At 44.8% G+C, this 24,137-nt stretch overlaps 1 protein-coding gene across 1 annotated transcript in view; it reads right to left on the bottom strand.

Annotated features, from left to right (window-relative positions):
* Nucleotides 1-24,137, bottom strand: part of Atp13a5 (ATPase 13A5) — a 122,347-nt gene that overhangs the window by 60,710 nt on the left and 37,500 nt on the right. Inside the window, exons 8-14 of the mRNA XM_050159928.1 lie at nucleotides 19,559-19,631; nucleotides 18,502-18,630; nucleotides 12,782-12,952; nucleotides 10,132-10,289; nucleotides 7,706-7,894; nucleotides 3,482-3,543; nucleotides 457-607 (exon numbers count right to left, since the gene is read on the bottom strand). Of these exons, the coding sequence (XP_050015885.1) occupies nucleotides 457-607; nucleotides 3,482-3,543; nucleotides 7,706-7,894; nucleotides 10,132-10,289; nucleotides 12,782-12,952; nucleotides 18,502-18,630; nucleotides 19,559-19,631 (933 nt within the window). The remainder of the gene's footprint in view (nucleotides 1-456; nucleotides 608-3,481; nucleotides 3,544-7,705; nucleotides 7,895-10,131; nucleotides 10,290-12,781; nucleotides 12,953-18,501; nucleotides 18,631-19,558; nucleotides 19,632-24,137) is intronic.

The following is a 24,137-nucleotide window of genomic DNA, read 5'->3' as shown; positions in this document are numbered from 1 at the left end:
GGCGATCACATTATATGAAATAAACCAAACTCAAAAGGCCAAGGACTGCATGTTTTCTTTCCTGTGTGAAACTTAGATAGCACACACACACACACACACACACACGCCTGTACTCACACATGCATAGACACACACACAAATCGTATTTATGATGTGAACACACAAAGGAGACTATTTACAAAGAGAAGACAATCCAAGTAAGGTCAGGAGAGAGAAAGGAATATGAAGCTCATCAGAGTACATGATATTAAAGAAGATGTCATAGATCCAACCACTTTGTATGATGAACTAATACTGATAAAATTTGGGAAATAAACTTATTCGCAATATTATTCATCTATAGCAATGACTAATGATAAAGTATGGCCATTTGTAAATTAATTAAAAAGGATCCGGTTTTACCAATAAAGGTTTCTTCAAGTTCTCATTTGTTTGATTGATACAACATCACCTTACCCAGCCTGTGCCTTCAAACATTTTGAGGTCCAAAGGGTCTCCTTGGATGGTCCCATCGAGAAGGATCAGGGAGTGGCAGCTGGTCATGGCTGCACACAGCGGGCCCCAGGGCACAGCCTGGCCTGAGGCAAAACTGTGGACTGCCTGGAAACTGGAAGACAATGTTTAATTTTCAATAAAAGATTTGCATGATCTGCCCCTTAGATCTTGCTGAGGCAGCACTCTATCTGACCTTACCCTAGACCATGCCAGTGACCTCCCCATGTTCTCTAGCACTGCTTCTTAAACTTGAGCTATGAAAAATAGGGTGACAGTTAAATGTGTCTGAATGCCAACAACCATAAATTAATTTAAAATCAAATGTGTAATGAATCCGAGATGTTTTGTGCAGTGTTTAGCCATGCTGCCTCCAGCGTACACTGCAGCCATGGTTCTGAACATACAACATGCCCAGGTGGCTGCCAGTACACCAGGTGGAATCAAGGACCAATGCCCAGAACACCTAGGCTTGGAACATAGACTACTATTATGTTATAAATTGCAGGGCTTGCCTTCTCCACACACAGCTTTCTTCTACAGAACATGATGGGTTCGTGTAAAGCAAAGACATTGTAATGTTTTCCTGCTGCCATTCCTAAGCATGCACAAAAGTAGTATACCTTTTGGTGATATTCTATTAGAACATTTGTTTTAAAGTTTGCTAAGTGAGTTGCTAGGAACTTGTGTTTCGTTATAAAAAGCATTTAGAGAACTTTGGTTTGGAATCAGGACTGAAATTCTATCATTTTATAGTATGGGTTTATCTAAAGCAGCATTCTCACGATTGACAATTATAAGAGCAAAACACTGATCGTGGCAGGAGAGGACCAGGGATCAGGTCCCAGGACCCACATGGCGCTCACAGTCCTCAGTAACAACAGTCTAAGATTATCTAATGCCCTCTTGGGACCTCCGTGGGTACCAGGTTCACACATGATGGATATGCTCAGGCACCCACACAGACACACAAAAATAAACAAAATGCCCGTCAATACTGAGTATGTGCCTACTGTATCAAATATTCAACCAAGATTTAATTCATTACCTAAAAACAAGAACATTCACATTCTTACTATGCAAATTTGTGTTTGTTTTTAATAAGTGGTAAAATTGTATGTATATAAAGCATAGTTTTAAAATAAATTTATGATTCATTATCAGTAAGTGTTTGGTTTGTATATTCATTTTGGTACCTATATACCCGGGGCTGCATACAGATGTCTTGGATGAAATGGATAGTACTTGGACACATTCCGAGCCCCCTGCCAATCAAGGCTACCTGTCCTAGCTCTAGCTCTTCTTACAGCTGCTGATCCTGCCAATATCCTCCTACCCCGAGTCTAGAGCTCGGCTAAGCGTCTTGTGTTGTCTCTCTTTATTCAGAGATTTCTCTGCTCATGGTCCTCTGCTCACTGAAAATTTTCAATTTTCAACCGGAATGTTCTATACCTGCAGACTAATGTTTACACAACCCTTCTTTGAGTCGGATGTGGATTTTCCCTTTGACATAGATTGCCACTGGTCAGTCACAAACCAAATTTCAGGGGACTTAGATATATATGCGCACTATATAATTTCATGATGTTGCCTAGAAACCCGTGGAGCTCTTTAATATCCAACATGCCCCAAGCAAGAAGCCTTTGGATTCATGAGGTAACTGGGGCAGGGAAGAACCTGCTTAGTGTTTCCAAGCCACGGAAAACAAGCAGAGCCTTTAAACTGATTCTCATCCCTCGGTTCCTTGGAGTCTACCACCATTTCCTGACACTTGTGGTCCACAATCCTTCCACTTCAGCTTCCTCTCCTCACTGACAGTATAGCCTGGCATCATGTGGTTTCCTCTCCTAGTTTCAAGCTGAACAGTGATTATGTTTAGCTGATTCTACCCCTCGAAAGCTTCAGCATGCAAGCACCGTGGGAGGAAGATGGGAGTGGGAAGACCATCCTCCTCCTTCATTGCTCTGAACCACAGGTGACCTGCGTCTCTGGACAAAGGCCTAATTGATACATCTGAACAGGCAGGAATAGACACACATGAATAGAGCTGGAAATCAAGTCGTTCCTTGTGCTCAACCTGGGCTATCTCTGCAACACTGCATGGTACCTGTGTCAAACCTCTCCTCAGGGCCAGCTTGGTGGACCAGCCTGGCTCTTTCTCTGACTCTGCAGCTGCCTCTGTCACTGTCTGGAGATGAAGTAGGGTTATCAAAGCTGAGAGGCAGAAGCCATCATCACCATTGAGAAGGTGCAAAAGCATGCCTCAGTCCTGCAAGAAGGAGCAAGGACGCCTCTCCTTTTCCTCTCCTGTTCTGCTCCAGGGTATGTATCTATATGGTTATCTTCTTTGCTTTACCACGACAGCCTTTAGCCCACGTCTGTAAAATTTCAACCTAGCTATGCTTTAAAATCTTCCTCATATGCTGTCATTTCAGAGAGTCGTGATTGGGGCACTGAAATTAAAAAATGAATTTCTCCCCTCAGTCATCACTTGTCATAAGAAAATCAGAACTATGTATTATATCAAGGGATTTTATTATTTTGTTCCCATTCTGATTTTCTGTCTCCAAGGTAATAATTTTCATGGCCTGTGTTACACATCTAAAGTGAGTCCATTCATGTTTTTCCATCTCATTAGACTGTGAGTTCCACAGGAAGGCGGCGGAGCCTTGTTCTGGGTCCCTGAACACACTCATCTGCCCAGCCACCCAGGAAGCCTTGCCATCTCTAAGCATGGTTTTGAGTCAACTCCTTGATCCTCTGTCTTACTAATTCCATTCCTTAACCATTTACCTCATTCTATTCCATTTTCATGCTGAATTTGCAGATCTACTTTTTTTTTGTCTGACTCAGAATTTGGTACAGATTTAATTGAATCAGTTTCGACTAAATGGGAGCCAGTGTAAATCTCATTCCTCAAGCCTGCAAGGGTGGGTTTGAGCATCAGCACCCTCACCTCCCCACCACATCTCCCATCTTAGAGTCCTACCAGTTGCCAGCCGTGGGGACGGTCCCCCAGAGGTCCAGCCCATCTTCTGTCAGTGTTCCTGTCTGAATAAAAAGTTATAATTGACTTTTAGCAGGACACTAAAAGCTTTGATATCATGATTTAAACAAAATCCAACTGTGCAAGAAACTACGCCGCATCCAGTCATCCAGAACCTTGTTTATAAACATTTGCTTTTAAATCTAGCGAAGGATGCCCAGGAAGTTCCCATTTCTGTGTGACTCTGGGCATGAGCTTTGTTTGACTCTGCTTCTTGTCCTGTAGGCTGCTGTTGGTACAGTGAGACTTTGAGAGGAACCCCATGAGCAGCCCACCTCATAGCTGACTCTGCAGGAGGCACCTACTGTCTTTTCAAAAACAGAGTTTGTGGCTTTGTGGGGGAGGGGTTGTTTATTTTGCTTTTTTTTTTTTCCTCTCTTCCCAAGACCAGTTAATCCACCCTTTGCTATTTGGTTCACCATCATTACCTAAAACTATGGTTGATGCAGTCACTGTTCAAATCGTAATGAAATGTTGATAAGGAACTTTTGGTCCATAGACGGGAATGAAGTGCTAATAATAAAAATTAATTAATGCCTGTGAGTGAGTTTTATTTTCAGATCAAGAGGAAAGTGGTCATGAGATATTTTATATTATGGGAAAGTATTTGACATTTTATGTAACCTAGAAATCAAAATAGAATTGAGTCTATTATATCATTTTTTTAATGTGCCAACTATTCATTAGCGGTTTGCCCTGTAGGCCGGCAGCCTTAGGCTAACCACCCTGAGCCTGCTCAGAGGAAACAGAGTTACTGCTGCTCCAGAACAGGTGAGAAAAGACCTGACCCTGCTAAGTACAGACACCAGCAGCTCCCCCACGAGCTAGTTAAACCCATTGCCATGGATTTCCTAGTTTTCTATTAGACGGCATCGTCTGCCATCACAGCGCATCATATCCGTGTGATGGTTTACAGGTGTGGGCTTACAAAGCTCTTCTCATAACTGAGCAAGCCCAGGAGACAGACAACTGCGCCCTACTAGGAGACAGTGGTCCACAGCCAGGAAGACGGAACTAGAATCGAGACAACCTTCCTCCATCAGTAGGGATGTTGGTAAATTCTGCCAGGAATGTGGGGAGATAAAGCCTGTTCTTAGTCTCCACATTACAAGAATTAAAGAATCCTTCTTTCTTGAATACATTCAGCCTTCCCAAAGATGGGCAGCAGGCTGGAGGAACTCATCCCTTAAGGGCAACGTTTGTAAAGAAGAGATTTGCTATGTTCCCCCCCCCTCCCCCGCATTCTCTAAGGTGCCAAACTGCATGTGCACCATGCAAATCCACTTGGATTGTTCCATTTAAAAAAAATAGCAGCTTAATTTTAACTAAGATATTCTCCTTGGAAGGTTATGCTTCGAAGCAACAATGTTTTGAGCATGAACATAGAACAACTTGGCAACAGAGTGAGAGAATTGAGACCATGTTACTTCTTTATGTGAAAATGACCTCGTAAAACAAAAATAACCTCAAGCAGAAAGAAGATGAAATTATAGTTCTAATCTAAAGAGAATAGAATGGTCAAGGAGAAACTCTTACCATAAAGTTCAAACCCAAGCTCAGACTGAATTGTATAGAGAATCTGTCTTACAGAGCATATAACAAGTAGAGAGAGAAAAAGAGAGAGGGGGGAGAGAGAGAGAAAGAGAGAGTTCAAGGACAGCCAGGGCTATGCTTAAAAACCATGTCTCAAAAAAGAAAGAAGGAAGGAAAGGAAAGGAGGAGGAGGAGGAGGAGGAGGAGGAGGAGGAGGAGGAGGAGGAGGAGGACGAGGAGGAGAGAGAGAATACAGTCAGAAGCCCAGTGATACAACACTATTTGGAAGTTAATTGTAGTTAATTGTGGGGTAGTCAACTGAAGCATCATGTTGATGGAGTTTTATAATTTAAAAAGATTGAAAGATAATTATAGTTCAAGCTTCTGCATGAAATAGCAATGTAGACACTTAGTTTTGAACTCAGGGTTAGAGCTCTCATTCTGCCGCGCCCCAGCAGGTGTTCCAGCACTACAAAAGGCTTCAGCACCTTGTGGGATTCAGTAGAGGGGGTGGAGAAGCAGCCTCTCCGGCCATCTAGCTGATGATGGCATGAGGATGCAGAGAAAGGGGCCACACAAGAAGTAAAATAACAGTCGCTGGGGAAATTAGTCTTCGGGGCAGGTGACTATGTCAGGGACGTGGTTGGTACAACCCTCCTGTAGTCTAGGTACTCATGGGCTGTTGGGTGTTTGAGAAGAGAATCTATCAGAAAGCTGACAATGAGTTGGAATCTGACCATCAAGTCAAAGGCAAACTAACTGCTCAGCTAACTCTCTGGTTCCTACACGATGCCGACTGAGCAAATGGAAAAGGAAGAGAGGGAGAAATTACAATAATCTGAGAGACGTGCTGCTTCTACCTGAGAGGAGCAGGTGTCCTTGTGCGGCTCCCCTCCCTCTCCAGGTGTAGGACCATGAAGGCTTTCCATTGGCCCCAGGTAGCCCACTCCCCCACATCCCTCCTCCATCCCTTCTGTTATGATGTGAATGCTGACTTTCCCCTACAGGCTCATGGGTTGAATATTTGGGGGCACTGTGTTGGAATGCTGTAGAACCTCTGGGCATAGATCTTGAAGGTTATAGCCCACCTCCACTTGCGGTCTAGCTCTCTGCTTCCTCTGGTGCCCCAGTTGTGTGTGAACACCGCCATGCTCTCCTTGCCATGACAGACTGTCCTTGGAGCAAAGCGAATCTCTCCTCCCTTAAGTTGCTGATTTTTAAGTGTTTGGTTATAATGATAAAAAAAAAAAAGTAACTAAGAGCATCCTCATAAAGCTCCTAAAGAAAGAATAAAAAACAAAACAAAAATCCTACAAAATTTCATTTGTCCTTTTTTTTTTTTTAAAAAAAAAAAAAAAAAAAGACAGGTTTTCTTTGCGGATTTGGAGCCTGTCATGGAACTAGCTCTTATAGACCAGGCTGGCTTCGAACTCACAGAGATCCGCCTGCCTCTGCCTCCCGAGTGCTAGGGTTAAAGGCAAGTGCCACCACTGCCCAACTTGTCTTATTTTTTTCAAGGCCTCACATTCTCCCTCAAGACATGACCCCCTACTTAGCTTGCCACATTGGCCTTCCAGCACCATTTCGCTGGATGGTCCAACTTTTTGCCCTGTCTTGAAATGGTAGATGCCTTTTACATCCTTGGGCTCCTTGAAATCTGTGCCATTCCATATCCTGCAGCTCCAAGGGGGCCTCCCACCAGTGACAATCAGTTCCTGCTGACGTTTGTTCAAACCTCCATCAAGCACACACCTTGGAGTATACCAGTTTTCTCTCTCCCATATTCCCTGCACCCTTGATTAGATGCTAAAGTTCCCCCAAATGAAAAATGACCACCCATGACACTCTATAGGCACTGTGTGCAAGATTGGCTCTTGAGGATGGGGACTGGCAAAAAAATAGCCAAAATGTTGATTCATTATTCCAACACAAATGACCTTAAACCGGGAAAGACCAGCCAAGGTGCACTGTACTCTGTCCAAGGTGCTCACAAAGTCTGCATGTCAGGGAGCTAATGCTGGTGTCATTCCTGGTTCCCATGGGAGAACTGTAGGGTCTTGGACCATACCCAAGTGTAGCTGTCACCCTCACCCAGGATGTATTCTCTTTCTGCCGCTTCTCCAGACCCCTGAGGACAGACATGACGCTTCCCTAACCTAGAGTCTTGACCCCTGGAAGAAGGCGAGACAGAGCAGTAGGAGAGGTGTGTACACTGGCTCCGCCTGCTTTTTTTCTTTCCAGGAAGCCGTAGGTGGAGGTGAAAGGGATCGCTCACATAAGTCCCAGAGAGGGCACTTCTAAAACATGAATGTTTCCCACAATTTTGCCTGAAGGGGAAATTATCGGGGCTTGAGATTGTTTCCAATCAAAACACAGGCACAGAAAATACTAAATTCTACCGGGGAAAAGAAGTCATGATGAGATTCTGGCCACAATGCCACCTGCCCTCCCCCAGGCACCAAATTTGCTTTCTAGACTGTGACCTCACACAGCCTCACTCTGTGACTGCCTCTGGCCTCAGTGTCTCAGCCGTGAAGTGGGAGCCCTGGGACAGATGTTCTCCGAGGTCCTTCACAGCTCCACCGTGCATCAAAACCGTCAAGCCCAACCCAACCTGGAAAGCTCAGAACCCACTTTGTCAAAGCACACGAGGTTGATCTGGCCGCACATGTTGATTCTTTGAGGGGAGATACAAAAGATCTTCTTCTTTTTCAGCCTCTTCTGGGCATACACATTGCCGATGGTCAGGGCGGCTGGGAGCACGGGCGGGACAGTGGCTGTGAGGAGGATCAGGGCCATAGTTGCGGTTTCTCTCGGAGGAACCTGGGGAAGAGAAAAGGGTGCGTACAGGGTAGAGCAGGGCAGGACGGTGCCTTTCTTCCAATTTCCTCCTGTAACACCCGGGGCCCTGGATCTGGGCTCAGAGAATTCTCGGTGAGTTGGGGGTTTTCTCAGTGGGGCTGGGTGTCTCTTGGCTGTTCCTAACGCATGCACATACTGTCCCTACTATACACCAAAGGAGACCTTTTGACCCCTGTTTGAAGTCACTGTGAGCTTTCCTGACTCAGTTTCCCTCCACCTGAACACCCATCAGTATCTCCTCTGTTCATCCTCTGAACTCCTGGGTGCTCACATGCCCCCTCCCACCCACTCACACAAGCAGCCTTAGGTTGAAATAGTTCACTCCAAAGCTTGACATTAGTTTTCAATTCTCTCTCCCTCACCAGCCTGCAAATATCCTACATACAGGAGCTGTAGCTCATTCACTTTTGAATCCTTGCTTGTCTGAAAGTTCAAAGGTCAGCTCAGTGTCTGGGGCAGAAGCAGTACTGGATACACAGACAGAAGGAATGGTGACCTGACAAACCCTGGGACCAAGGCTGCCAAGATCACAGTGTGGCAGAGTGTGCTTAGCTCCGGTGAAGCCAATGCCGAGGTTAGTTTCTCTCACTATGGCTGCCACGTGTCTGCAGCAAATGCATTATTTAGTTGTTTCCTGCAACCGCTGCTTTCTCCACTCTCTCCAGCTACTCACACAGAGGACTTGTGACCCTGCAGACTCCAGCCTGTCTCCTTCTGAATCTATGCAGTTGGGGGCAGCCTCGGGGCCAAAGTTTCTGACCCACAAGGTCTGGCATCCAACTTGCAGGTTTGGTGTGGATTGCATGTTGATCTCTGTCCAGGAAACCTTCATTCCTAGGTTATGCCGAGGCTTGTTTTACTTTTCTGATTGGTGCTTCTCCTCTCCAGGTCAAACTGGAACACTACATCACATTCTGGACTTCATGGCCTTGGTACTCCGCCTACTTCTCCCCGATTCCATACCAGTGACAAACGCCCTGGACTCCTTAGAGCTCCCTCTCTGGAGCGTTATGCCAGTTTGAAATGACTATTTAGAGGGTTTTGGCATGAGCGTAAACTAGAAAATCTTTGGATATGTCATTGTCCACCAATATCCTGGCTGCTCGCACACTCACCAACACCCAGCACTCGCTGGTACTGCCAGTTTGGACAATGCCCAGCTTCGCACCCATGCTTAACTCATAATTCTCTCTTTTCCTTGACATGCCCATAGGATCCCAGCACGTCTTGGAGGCCACATGAACGAACAGTAAAGTCTCAGGACCAGGAAAACCCACAGAGGTTAAAATGACAACATCTCCCTCCATGGCTACCAGTCAAGAGAAGCACACACATGAACCTGGTACCCTATAGAGCATCCACATGAACTTGGTACCCTATAGAGGATCCACATGAACTTGGTACCCTATAGAGCACCCACATGAACTTGGTACCCTGTGGCTTAAAGGGAAGTAGGGATCCCACTAGGTATCATCATCTCTGAAAAGGAAAAGCAGATGTTTAAGTCTGCCTCAGGTACCAAACAGAAAGCACGAGTAAGCCATTTCTGTCATGTCTGGGGGTTATTTTGGGACACCACTTTCCAAACTGCATGGAAAATGCTAAAACTGGAGGTGCCATTCAAGATCCCCATCATTGTGACCTCTTTCTACCCTGCTAGGCATCTCCCTTAATTGCTTGTCAGTTCTAGAAGGTGCTCACGTATTTCTGTGTTTTTGTTCATTTTAATTACTGTGCTCTTCCTGCCCCCTGACCTGATTAGCACATTTTTCTTACCTGTTTGAATGGGTGCTGAAAACATGTATTTCCTATAGAGCTCTTTGGGTTGCATATTGTCTATGTCACCGCTGGAGCAACCCCTCGTTAAAAACCAAAGGGTAAGGCAGCCAATGAACTGCACAACAGTGTGTGTGTGTGTGTGTGTGTGTGTGTGTGTGTGTGTGTGTGTGTATTAAACCCAGGCAGGGCCTTGTATATGTGGGTCATGCACTCTAGCATTGGGCTAGCTGTATTTCTGGCCACTTCTTTTCATTCTGGAGAGATAGGCAAAGAACATTTCTACAATCTAAGAAAGTTCTTTTGGACAGCAGCACAGACTCCCAGAATTATGGGAGCTAGAATCAATCTTATTTAATCCTCTGGAGTTAGGTCCAGGTCTCAGAAAACTATGATTGACAAGATTTAGTCGCAGTACTTACTTCATGGTACATATAGACACCCAGGGCATAGAAAAATCCCACAACACCAATACAGGCCAGGAACACCATGAACTTAAAGGCTTCGTTGTACAGTTTGAAGTTCAGAGGTCGCGGATAGAGGATGGATCTCACCAAGTCCCCTTTTGCTGTATTATAACCTAGGAAGATAACCACAGAGGGATCAAGTCTCTGCTTCTTTCCACACTTACATGGCTGTGCCACTGGAATCTGACAGTGGCTGTGCCACCAGAGCCCGACAGCGGCTGTGTCACTGGGGTCTGAGGGTTGCTGTGTCACTGGGTTCCCAGAGTGGCTGTGCCACTGGGGTCTGACAGATATGGAAACGGCATTGCTCTGACCTATTAGTGTGTTTGCCTTCCTTGTCAACAATCACAGCGAGCAATCTGTTCCATTCACTCAATCCTGTTTACTTCCTCTTGTCCTGGGAGTCAGTGTTTCAGTGGCCCCCACAGTACAACCATCCACCCATCTGCAGAGCTAAGGAAAACCAGACTTGCGAGTTGAAAATTGTGACCCAGAGAAAATGAGATGCTCAGAGAAGCCTTTAAAGCAGGTATGTGCTGAAAACAGATACAAGTAAGGAAAGAACTGAGCAGGTAAAGAAGCAGAAGGCAGAAGGCAAGTCATTTCTTTAAAATGCAACTGCACAGGCTTCTCATCATGACTCCCTTGTGCTCCAAAAACCCCTAAGGCACTGGCTTCCCTGGACCAAAGCTCAAAGTTCTAGGCACAGTACTGAAAGTCCCTTCCACATCATCTGTTTCTATCTCGATAGACTAACTTCACTATTCAATGGTCCCAGAAGACCCTCGTTCTTTTTATTCCATGCCCGTCTTTTCTAGTTCTCAGACAATTGTCCAAACGCTCCCTCGCCCTTTCAGGCTTGGCTTCCTGATCAGATGCTGCCTTGTCGGAAAAGTGTTTCCTGAATTCTGTGTCCATGCTTGAACCAGAAGTAATTTATTCCCTGCAATACATGACCATATGGCTTCTCTCACTACTCCACAGTTTAGTTAACGGGGAGTTACTGCAAGTACATCTGTCTGTCTCTTATATCATAGCATAACCTTCCCTAAAGGAACAAGCGCTAATTTGTTAACTTACGTAACATTCAGTATATGCTTACTTCTGTCTGACTTATTGACTAAATGGATTGACTTGACTATATTTTAAATATGGGTCAGCTATTGTATGTATGCATATGTACACACACACACACACTCACATAGAGTGTGCCTTATCTCTATTTCTTGCCATTTAAGCACTTAGAAGCACTCATAGAAAGATATGGTCTCTTAATTCAGCATCTTGCTAAAGTGGAAATATCATTGCTTTATAGGAATCTAACCTTTAGTTTCTGTTTAGACACCTGATTGAGGGATCTCAAAACTTATTTTAACATAGAAGCCATATTTTATTTTATTTTTGGATCTTTTTTTAAATTTTCTTCTTTCTTTTTATTTTTTAATTTATTTATTTCTTTATTAATTAATTAAAGATTTCTGTCTCTTCCCCACTGCCGCCTCCCCTTTCCCTCCCCCTCCCCCAATCAAGTCCCCCTCCCTCGTCAGCCCAAAGAGCAATCAGGGTTCCCTGCCCTGTGGGAAGTCCAAGGACCACCACCTCCATCCAGGTCTAGTAAGGTGAGCATCCAAACTGCCTAGGCTCCCACAAAACCAATAGGTGCAGTAGGATCAAAAACCCATTGCCATTGTTCTTGGGGTCTCAGTAGTCCTCATTGTCCACTATGTTCAGCGAGACCGGTTTTAACCCCGGCTTTTTCAGACCCAGGCCATCTGGCCTTGGTGAGTTCCCAATAGGACATCCCCATTGTCTCAGTGTGTGGTTGCCCCCTCGCGGTCCTGAGTTCCTTGCTCGTGCTCTCTCTCCTGGTGCTCCTGATTTGGACCTTGAGATTTCAGTCTGGTGCTCCAATGTGGGTCTCTGTCTCTGTCTCCTTTCATCGCCTGATGAAGGTTAATATTCAGGAGGATGCCTATATGTTTTTCTTTGGAGCCTAGGCAGTTGGATGCTCACCTTACTAGACCTGGATGGAGGTGGGTGGTCCTTGGACTTCCCACAGGGCAGGGAACCCTGATTGCTCTTTGGGCTGACGAGGGAGGGGGACTTGATTGGGGGAGGGGGAGGGAAAGGGGAGGCGGTGGTGGGGAAGAGACAGAAATCTTTAATTAATAAAGAAATAAATAAATTAAAAAAACATATCAACATAAAATATTTCTAAGGAAAAGAAAAAAAAAGTATCCAGCAAGCAATGTTTGGACATGAAAAATCCTTCTGAGTTGTGGCTGACGTTGGTTTACAGAGAAACCTTAAGAGGAAGCATTGAGAAAAAAAGGAGAAGCCTACAAGCCTTGAAGGACATTTATTTTATATATTTATATATATATATATAAAATATCTATGCGTGTCACTCAACACAAATAAGGGTTTAACAATGAACATTCAATTTAAGATGATGCCCACTTAGAATCCTAAGGGTCTGGCTAGAAAAGCATGTGGCTACTATTACCAGAACAAGGCAAACTCCAAAATCCTAAGCGAAATTTCCTACCTTCAATTCTCCCTACCTCGAGCACAACTTAAGTTTACAAAAGTTGAATCCACTCACCTGTCTGCAGAACAACGGCTCTAACAGGTCCCTGCCCAGATGGCTTGACCTGGATCACTTCCGTTCCACAGAAAAGTACGTGTTTCCGGTAATCCTCTAAGCTGTGGGTTTTCCAGGGCATGGTGTTCTCCGTCTGAGGCAATGGCGTCTTTGTAACAGGTATGCTTTCTCCTAAAGAAGATTGCATTTTGTTGATTCTGTGTAAGCTCAGGTTAGTTATTCAGAACAGATGCGGGCCAGTTCCAAGGAACTGTATAACCATAACCAAACCCATATTAGAACTCATCCCATGATGCCTGTGTTTCATGCAGTGGTAGGCTTACTTCTAGTAAAAATATTTTCTTAAACTCTGCTTTGTACTCCTCTACATGGAATGTGTGCTTTGATGCCATGATTTAACGAGCAGTTAAATTATCACCCAGCCATGTCCCTAGCATCCATCACCCGACATTGTTCCGGAAACTGGAAACATGTGTGCACTTGTTTCCATTCGCTTTCCATCTGATCATTTATACACACACACACACACACACACACACACACACACACAAACACACACTTCCCCCTTTTATTCTACAAATACCTTAAAGTGCTTTCTGTGCCAGAAATCAAAGTGCTTATTCTGCAAAGAACTGGGAATATAATGATAAACACTACACAGAAACCTGGTCCTCACAAAGCTCCCGGTCTCAAGCTGGAAAATGACGATCCTTCCACACATTTTCCAGGTGACTCCTAACAAAGCCACCTCTTCCTCCTTTCCATTGCAAAACAAACCCCAGACTCCCTTTTCCCATTCCCAGAGCCCCAGAGTCCCAGTGGACCCCTGGACTTATCCCCATATAAGCTGCAGCTGAGCAGGGCCCTTTTTGACCTTGCAGTCAACCTCTAGGCACTTCCTGGCCTTGGCTGTCACAGTTTCTGTCCCCTTCTCAAGCAAGGTGACATTCTGTAGGACAGAATGTTGGAAGTTCAAAGGATGCAAGGTAAAACTTCATTTCACAGTTAAAAAAAAAATTGTGGATAACTTCCTAGATCCCAGATTTAAAATTTAACCAGTCTCTTGTTAAATGTTTGATTAGCAAAATAATTACGTTATCTTTCTAATTTAAAATTGGTGTTATATTGATTATATTTACATTTCTCTCTATGAGGGCAAGAATTTTGGTATAAAGAACTTTCTATACTCCTCATTTTCTTTTTTTTCTCCTCATTTTCCTCTACAGCATATAATAGGTTTTAAAATGTGTTTTCTGCTACGTGTACATCTGAGTCAAATAGAAGGAATACTTGGGTTTTTCTATTACTGTTTTTTCAAAGCTAGCTTTCCTAGCAAAGACAATGTTTACACAGTAAGGCATGAGAAACTCTAACATTTTATTGCGGACTTGCATATTCTTTTTTTTATTTTTTTAAATTTATTTATTTATTAAAGATTTCTGTCTCTTCCCCACCGCCGCCTCCCCTTTCCCTCTCCCTCCCCCAATCAAGTCCCCCTCCCTCGTCAGCCCAAAGAGCAATCAGGGTTCCCTGCCCTGTGGGAAGTCCAAGGACCACCCACCTCCATCCAGGTCTAGTAAGGTGAGCATCCATGAAACTGCCTAGGCTCCCACGAAACGAATAGGTCCAGTAGAATCAAAAACCCATTGCCATTGTTCTTGAGGTCTCAGTAGTCCTCCTTGTCCGCTATGTTCAGCGAGACCGGTTTTAACCCAGGCTTTTTCAGACCCAGGCCAGCTGGCCTTGGTGAGTTCCCGATAGAACATCCCCATTGATTCAGTGTGTGGGTGCACCCCTCGTGGTCCTGAGTTCCTTGCTTGTGCTCTCTCTCCTTCTGCTCCTGATTTGGACCTTGAGATTTCCGGACTTGCATATTCTTAAACAAATCCCTTAGCTGAGCACTATCCTTGCTCCATTTTCTTTAAAGGGTGATGATGCCCCCTCCACTCTGTAGAATTATCAGTTGCATCCAAAATGGCTCTGTAGAAGAGACAGAACCTTTGGCAAGTCTTCAAATAATTGTACCACATTGTTTTGGAAGTCAGCCTCTGTAATACATAGGTACTTACAGATTGCTTTGTGACAAGAAAGATTAAGCCAGATTATTGCTTTGCCTAATATGATACTAGCAACTAGTTTTCCTTTATATGCCCTAGGGAAATTGGAATCAGACAGGCGCTGATCAAATATAGTCACCTGGAGATAATGTTATGGAAATGATACTTCAGGCAGGTAAATTTACACAGAATTAATATTGCTCCTATATTATTAAGACTCTCAAGCCTTGGCTTTTCTGGTGGAGTCCAAAAAGAGATAGATTCACCTGCAAACGATTAGGGTGCAAGGGGGTTTATGTTTCAGGAGAAAGTGCTTTGATTTTGTACTCCCAATTATAGAGTTGGTGCAAGGGACCTGGAGTCCTCAGCATCTGTCAAACAGAGATTCTCCCATGTCCCCACGGAGCTGGATGCTACTTCATGCTGACAATGCTTGAGATGCCATGCTCCTGTTCATTGCAGCCCTGGGACCATTTGATGGAAAATGATGTGTCAGTGGAGTGTTCTCCTTTATCTCGCTGATCCCAACACAGTGCCTGGCACATCGTGAGCATTCCAGAGCTTGTGTCAAGTAAAAAGATACATCAGCAAGATAGATGGGGGGTGAGAAGAAAAGAATAAAAAAATGAAAGAAAGAGCCTCAGAAGAGGTATGATCTACCCGTTGCTAACAAGTGTGTGTGGCAAAATATCAACTCAGAAAGACCGCAGAGGAAAACCCCTGTGTGTCCATCTCAGGTGACTGCATCCATCCTAAACTTAGGCTCCAATTCAATCAGTTCTTTCATGAACAGGAAGAAGGAAGAAGGCTGTGCTCTCTCCCATGAGCTTCCCCAGAAGAATCTAGCGCTGGCTAGAAGCATGGGCTCTGGGGAGGCGATGCGCTGGCTGGGTGCCGTTCTTCACGAAGCAGTTGTTAGGAATGTGTGTTATTTCTGACTTTTATGATTCCCATTTGCTCCAAAAGTATTCCTGGCCCTGCTCATGGTTGTAGCCCCGGTAGATTTTCTGCTCATAGCTGGGGAAATCAGGGAATGAACAGTCCGGCAAATGCACCCAGATCTCAGAGGCACCGCTTTTCTTAAGTGTGAATACTGGGAAACGATTACTCCTCTCCTGGCCTCGTATTCACCCATCTAAAAGACTGTAGAGTAAGTGAAACACTGTGCAAAATGTTGATAGAAATCAGCACACACGAGCCGGACAGTGGGGGCACACACCTTTAATCCCAGCCCTCAGGAGGCAGAGGCAGGCGGATCTCTGAGTCTGGGGCCAGCCTGGTTTACAGAGCAAGTTCCAGGACAGGCTCCAAAGCTACACAGAGAATCCCTATCTCAAAAAGTGAAAACGAAAACAAACAAAGAAACATCCCACACTAAAACTAAGAAAATGGTAAATATTAATGGCTTCTCCCTCGTCATATGCTCCTTTGTATCTTGCCTCTTCCCCCTTAGGGGAAAACAAGGACCTGAAGGAGGCCATTTCCTCAGAGAAGGAGGCAAGGGAGACAGGGAAGTTGGATACTGGCTTCTGTGCCCTGAAAACCATGTCTAAGCTCAATCACAGACACTAGGGACATCTAGAGAGTAAGAAAGCCCTTCTCCTACCCCATGCATTTCCTCTCCTGCATTTTTACCTAAAGTTGTAGTCCTGAAAGATTGGAAGGGGATCCAAAGAGGACTTATGCACCATGTGTCCCTAAGAAAAGGAACCTGCACCTTAGGAGGCTATGAGAACCCCCAATAAGACCATAGAAGCTGGGTGTCAGGCAGACCTCATTCAGCCTTCCAGATGTGGGGAAACTACAACCACAAAAAGACCTGGATCTAGCTTTCATCCCATCCTGCTGTTTTGTAGGACTTGAGTAGCTACAATGAAGTCAAGAGTAACTGAGCCAAGATCACTGACTTGTATCAAAATAAACACCAAGCCAACAGCATGATGAAGTGAGATATAAATGCTATTTATAAAATATGTTACTATAGGATACTAAGAGTATTTGCATATTATTTCTACATAAATAAAACTTCTCTATCTGCAAAGAGTTACTTTGCAAAATGGAAAGTAGATGTATCAGAGCTGCGATTGTGGATACGTGACCATATATCAGCCAGGAATCTGATTCTAACATGGTGGCTCTGTCTGGACGCTTTTCACGGTATGTGTGCCAGTGGGGTCCATTTCCTACATGAAATATACTAGGGCTTGCTGGGATTTACATGTTTTCTAAGAAGTTAACAAGATACATACAGTTAGTTTCATATATATTTCTATTTCACTGAGTCTGGCTCTGAAATGGATCATTTTATTTTATTTTTCCGCACTCAGGATATGTAGATATAGGTGCTGGTGACTTCACTTTCGCCATAAGTGAGCTTGGGAAAAGCCCGCTGTCATTCAAGGTCATTTTAGATCAGTTTTAATTCTCTGGTGCATTATGGCTTTTTCCGAGACTCGGGACAAATCCTGTGGATCAGGAAAGGATAAGGGACAGATGGAAGGCCTGAGCCGTGCTGTATTTCCTGCCTCTGATGTCCCCATGTCATGTTCTCTGTTACCCAGTGAGAGAAGCGTTCAGAACACAGGCACACTCAGGCTGAGGGAACACGTAGGGTAGAGGCCAGCCAACATCTTTCTTAGCTCAAGGTCTGCACACTGGATACTATGGCAACATTCATTACCACCATCACAAGGCAGGTTGATTTCAATGTATTAGAGATAGTTTGTAATTATACCCAACATATCTAGGTTTACCACGTCATGTGCCCGTTTAAAATTAAGTAGAGCCGTTCATAAATGTTAAGATCTGCCGATGTTGAGCACGCAAGGAGCAGACAACGGGTTTCTGTTGCCCTCGGGTCATGTTCAAGGTTTGTGTGAACTTCTTCCCATCTTTGTACCAGATGGAAACAGGAAAGTTTAACAATCTATCAGCACAAAGGACAAATAGCTTTTAGCTGTGGGTTTCCAAATAGTCTCTGGCTAAAATGCACTGTGCTGCAGGATTTCCTAAACTAAAGGGCAATCGTATAAATAGCATCTTCCTATTCACACAATTACAAGAAGCCTTCAAAACCTGTAGGTGAACACTCCAGCCCTCTGAATCGCGATGTGAGATCCACTGGGGCTGTGAGACTGAGGAGCAGAGCAGCGGGCTGTTGACTGTGCTAAGGCTCGCTGGAAATTCCCTGGGAGCTTACCCAGCTCTAAGCACTTTCCACCTGTAGAGCACAGGGCTAGGCAGATCTCTCCTCCCTCCTCTGCCTGGGACCTGATGGTCTTTTAGGCTGTGCTTTGTTTCCATGCAGACAGAAATATTCTTAGATTTACAATGAGACTCCATTTCCACCTGCTTTCGTGCCCACACCTCCTTCCACTCGCTCCTTCAGGCCACCACCAGCAAAAAAAAAAAAAAAAAAATTCCCACAGGTTAGAAAAATGTGTCCTCTAGGTTTCTGTTTTGTGGCTTAGTCCTATTGTTAACCAACACTGCTTGTGTGTTCTGTGTCTTTGTTTGAATAAAAGGGCAACACAGATTTCCTTTACTTATTTCATATCCTAGTGTAGGGCTTGGTCCCAGGCAAACAGGAACAGTTGATCTGATTTGCTAACATTTGGGCTAGCTGTTGGGTGAGGAAGAGGTTGATGGGTGATGGCAGCCTACCTGTGAGCATCCCTTCATTCACCACACAACTTCCATCGATCAGGACAGCATCACAGGGTAGTGAGATTTTCCCTGGAAGAATGAGAATATCTCCTGGAACCAGGAGACGGGACTCCAGCTCCTGCAGACCTAGGTGACAGCAAAAGGTCCATGACTGGCTTGGCCTTCTGTTTTCCTTAAGAATTAAAATAACTAAGAACTCTTATTTGCTTATTTTCCTGTTGGATAGAACCTACACCACCTGTTCACCTGCCTGGGGCCCCTTTCTGCTCCACTGAAAATCACCAGGGAATTAGATTGGGAAATTGTTGCTTGGGATCTAGAAATGGATGAAAAAACAAGTTCCTGTTTGGAACCCAACGAGACTCTGTGCCAAGTAAATTCTTCAGAGCTTCAGTCAAACGGGAGATGCCCTCTGGCTGCTACTTGCTCTGTCTGGGCACTGGGACTCTGTGGGTAGCTTTGGGGCTACATGTAAACCTTCCAGAGACCTTCTGCTGCTCTCACTGCAATTCTCTATTCCTTACACATAACCGTGGCTACCCTACCCCAAGCTAAACTCAGAGCCAATGCCAAGAGTCCAGACAGTCCACATCAAAAGGCTTCATCCAAGCCTACACTCCAGATGACAACTTGGAAAGTGGGATGCAAGGTCTTTGAGATACAGCAAGCTGAACATGATAAAGGAGCCTTTAGTTTTCACATGAATATTCAATTGTCTAAAATACGGAGGACAGAGAATTGGAGACTGAAGTCCATGAAGAAGATGATGTGTAGGAGTCGTCTAGCCAAACTTTGGAAGGAGGCGAGGCAAGCCAGGCCTGGGGCTCCAAGCTGAACAAGGCAGTCAGTCCCTCGGGGTTCTGCAGATATTAGGTGGTATTTGAGGTCTTAGCCTCCTGCCATCTTATGAGTTAGATGTCTCATTCATCTCATCATGCTTGCCATCCCGGGTTCAGTCAGAGAGAAGTTCTGTCCTTGATAGTGAGGACCAACAGCCTGCCTAAGACTGTAGAGGCTATAAGACTGTTCCGAAACGGTAGCCTGAGCCCCTCACCTTTGCCCTTTACGGTGATGATGACCTGGACTTTGTTGTGATCCTCCACAAGGTCGTGTAGCTTCACGGATTGCTGCCAACAGAAAGACAAGGCTTTACCAGCAGATAGCCCGTATCCCCGACAACCACCTACGTACAGCGAAGACAAACGACCTGGGCAAACGACTCAGCTTCCACTTGATCTACTCTTTTTGATCTTTGAGACAGGATTTTGCTATGTAGCCTAGGCTGGCCTGGTACTCACTATGTAGCCCAGGATGGTTTTGAACTCAAAACAATCTATACGTCTTTCTTGGCCTCTGAATGCTGGGGTTGCACATATTGTCCACCACACCCAATTTCTACTTTGGCTTTTGAAGCTTTAGCTCCCCTTCTCCCACTCCCAGCCTCTTGACATGATTTTAGGAACAATTCTCCAGACTCATTTAACATAACTTTACTCCAAGGGGGTAAAAATGATACACTTCTATGGAGCCCAGGACCCAGGGAGAGGAACCAAGGTGAAGAAACAAGCATTTCCAAATTATGAGAGTGTCTGATTTTGCTGTGTAAACGACTGTCCACTGGGAAGAGCAGACCCTGTTCACGCTTGCTCACACTGGGTGAGCTGACAGACCAGAGTCATGTCTCTAGATTTGGAATCCTGAGGCTAGCATGAATGAGTCAGGGAGTCTGTCTAACCCCATTTTGCTCACCTGAAAAGAGAGATGATAATGTAAGCCTTTGGAGTGGTATTTTGAGTTTTCAGTTAATTAAATCTCACACGAACCCTATGTGTCATGTCACTATGCTGAGGGTACATGAGTGCTAGCGACTGCGAAGGACTAAGCTGCTGGAAAAACTGCAGTGAGACAGAACCTGGAAAACCTTGCTGAGGTATAACTTATTGAGATATGACTGTAAAAGGTAGAGGAAATGGAAGGAACTCTGGAGAGGTAGCAGCAGTCCCTAGGATAACGGGGGACAGGATGGCAGAGGCAAGAGGGTACTTGGTTCAAACACTTTTTATACGGACACGGTGTGACATCAGCACGAGAAAGGGAGCACCAGCAAAAGGGGAGGAACCAACCGCTGGGCAAGGATCTGCTGCTTTCCCAATGGTGTCAGAGAACTGGATGTCGCGAAGATGAAGCAAGTCTGGCTCCTGATGTTGCTATTCCAATTCAGCCTAAACTAAGCCGAACAGAACACTTTTCTCTTTTACAGTTAAGCTACTTTGATCTGTTCTGTTAACGACTTTGAATGTTACAAATCTTTCCAGACTGATAGGCACCATGCACAGCCCTGTGCCTGTCCCCAGAGAGAATATAATGAATTCAAGACTAAGATTTCCATAGGAGAAAGAAGAGTATTTACTTTAGCTCCACATGAAAAACCAGATTTCACTCATTTGGGTCAACAGTGCGGAAGAAGTGTTACAGCTATTAGTTACATATTCGTCACCATAAAGTGACTACCTGGGTCTTAGCTGTCGGGTGCATTCATTTATACCCGGCCTTACACAGACAGCTGAGAGAGTCAGCCAAGGTTCTGTGTGAGGGACCCTGGATTGGGTCACAATTCTTGAGTTGGAGGCATGGCTTACTGCAGCAGCCAGCCATGTCCAATGTATGTTAAATGTCCCCCGAGACGCTAGTAGCTTCTCCGGTAAACAGCTGGTAATAGCCTTAAGTTACCTCCAAGCCTTCAAGTGGTGTTCTGCTGGTGTGTTTTACATGCCAGGGACTTATTCCAAGCCTGCGAGGCTTCATCGAAGAAATCCATAAGATATTGTAAAAGACTCAAATCAATATGTATATAACCACTCATAGTATCGAATCGCTGGTACATACTAACGACTGTGGAAGAGCCTTTAGAAAAGCTAGATATACACAAAAATAAACAAAAATGCTATCTCTACCATACATAGAAATACAGAGGCAAAGGCCTGGGGTGGAAAATGTTCAAGTACTTTGCCACCATCATGCACTTATGAAGCATTGAGGGTGACAGTCAGAGAGGTTCACCTGAATCAAAGCATATTCTTAAGTGTGTTCTCTTCACGCTTAAAATAGCTCCCATTTCCTTTCGGAGCTCTTCTTCCCTGCTAAACTGCTTTCAGTTTCTCTCTGTTCAGCTAGCTCCCTGAGCCGATGCCATAATAACTTCAGCTGGAGAGGATGCTAATCAGCCCATTTGGAAGTGGGGAGGTAGGAGTTAATAGCGCTTGACTGTAATTCTCCAACCTCATTGTGCTGGGAAGCTGAATTTGTTTATCAGATTTAGCGTTCTGGGGAATCTGCCATGCTTCCACGCCTCTGCTGGGGCTATTCCCTAGAATGTTCAGCCCAGCTTGCCGCTAGCAAGCTCTTTCTAATCCTTCCCATGAAGCTCTGTGTAAATATGACCTCCCCCGACAAGGACCAGATCCAGGAGGAAGGCAGAGCTCTGCTGCTGGCTGCACACCTCGGCTGGCGTACTGATAACTTCTGTTACAGCTACCTGTTGTCCTTCCTCCCAATTCCCAATTGGGTGAGACACCCAATTCCCAGGGTGGGAAAGGAGCCGTGCATTCCTCTCTGTCCCCAGACTCTGTCATGTAGTAGACCCTCAGCGAAAGTGTCTTTCATAGACCTGGAGTGGTCTACATCTCCAACAACACAGGGATAGGCTAATGTAAGCATTCTCTTTGAGCTAATGTACTTGGAAACTATAAGCATGGGTTTCTATGACAACCAGCCAGCCAGGAGAAGGCAAGCTCTGTGATGCTCGCCATGGCTGCAAAGCTCATTGCCTGATTTTCATTGGGCCCCCTCTGGTTTCTACAGTCCCTCTTCAGGGGGACCAGGATCAGTTTCCACAGCTCATTTGCATACTGTTATTATTCCACATCTGCTGCCGGATATCTTTGTGTTTGCTGTGGCTGGATTTTCTCCAGAGATATTGGAAGTGGTGCATTAACTCAGGTGCCCCAGGGCCCTGCTAGGTCAAGGTTGAAGGCAGAGCCAGGGAAGAGGGGGTACAGTGATACCCTCAGTCCTATGCTAGCAGGTGCACTAAGTAAACACAGTCTGGGGTTTGCATTCAGCCCCGGCTTGGATTCTCCTAACTTCTTAGCAAGGGACTACAGCTCAGGTGTTTCTTAGCCATGGTAATGTAAGCTTTCTCTAAGTGGCATAATTTGGGGTAGAGTAATCAGGCAGGGAGATTATCCTTCTTAGCTTCAATTCAGAGAAACGTTGAATTCAGCACAATGACTTAGATATTCCTTCCTGCTAGGCTCTATTCCTCCAGATCTTACTGTTACCTCAAAGTCCACAGGTCAGGTTATGAAAATGCACTCAGTGCAATAGCATGTAGCACACTGGGAGCCAGGAAACCTGGCCACTGTTTCCCATGCGGAGATAAGCAAGCTCCTCTCAGGTGGGAGGAAACTATTCTATGGTATGTGTCTCCTTCTATAAACACTGCGCCCAACATACGTATATGATGGATATAGGGACCTATTGTGAATTATGAAATCATAAATGGTATTAATGGTTGAAGGCTCAGGGCTGAAGCTATGAAGGAAATAGGCTCACTTGGTGTGGCTTCACAAGGCGTTAGACAAGTTAGGTCAGTTAAGTTTTGTAAAGGAATACCAGCTGCTAAGAAGATTAGTGTTTGCCTTCTAATTCCTATTCTTCTGAAACCCTTTGTCGCGCTGCCATTAAAACTCATGTTCCCATGTGGTTAACTGTGTTAAGGCAAAGTAAATTAGGGATTCTGTTAAGAAAACGTGAATTTTAATTTTTTAATTTTTTTAATTTAATTTTTATGTGTATAGCTTTGCCCACATGTATTTGTGTGTGTGTGTGTGTGTGCACGTGTGCACACGCACGCACGCATACCACTTGTAACCTCATGCTCCCGGGGGCCAAAAGAGGGCATCAGATTCCCTGAACTGGAGTGACAGATGGTTGTAAACCACCAGTGGTTTCTGGGTCCTCTGCCAGCGTAATCACCACTCTTAGTCACTAAACCATCTGTCCAGCACCAAATGTTTAATTTCGATAAACAGTTTAAAATACCAAAAAATAAATTAAAAAATGCCTAACTTTATATATTCTTGTGCAACAGTTCCATCTAAGATTAAAACTTTCCCTTTTCCAGGGAAGTTCCTTACGCAGGAAGGCAAACAAAAATAATTTCAGGAAGTCCCTGAAACTGATCAGATTCACTAGGCCCCATCTGTCACAGTTAAGTCTCAGACAGAGGGAAGCTAAACTGCAAAAGACCCTGAGACCAAACCAGTTGCTTGGAAGAGCTGCCTGGAAGAGGTTTAGATGCAGTCACTAGCAAAGGGCAGTGCCCAACCTTTGGAGCTGCCTGTGGGCTGTGCATGGTGCTTCATGTTTGCAGCCTTGTGAGCTGTCACCCATGCTAGAGTGGACCTTGATGATACAGCTGCTTTTAAGTAATTGCTGATTCTGTAAGTAACTCCTCACCCATAATCCTGTAAGAAACCCCAACACAAGTTGGACTTCGGTGGTAGCCATTCTTTGGTCTCTTGTAGGATCCCTGTCTGGGGTGAGTAGATGTGGGCGTTGCATCTCCCCAG

The sequence above is a fragment of the Alexandromys fortis genome, unplaced genomic scaffold, assembly GCF_014885135.2.
Source record: "Alexandromys fortis isolate MF-2015 unplaced genomic scaffold, M_Fortis_MF-2015_v1.1 scaffold_100_1_3062724, whole genome shotgun sequence".
Classification (NCBI taxonomy): Eukaryota; Metazoa; Chordata; class Mammalia; order Rodentia; family Cricetidae; genus Alexandromys; species Alexandromys fortis.
Note: the sequence above shows the minus strand (reverse complement) of the source record. Positions and strands in the feature narration are given on the sequence as shown.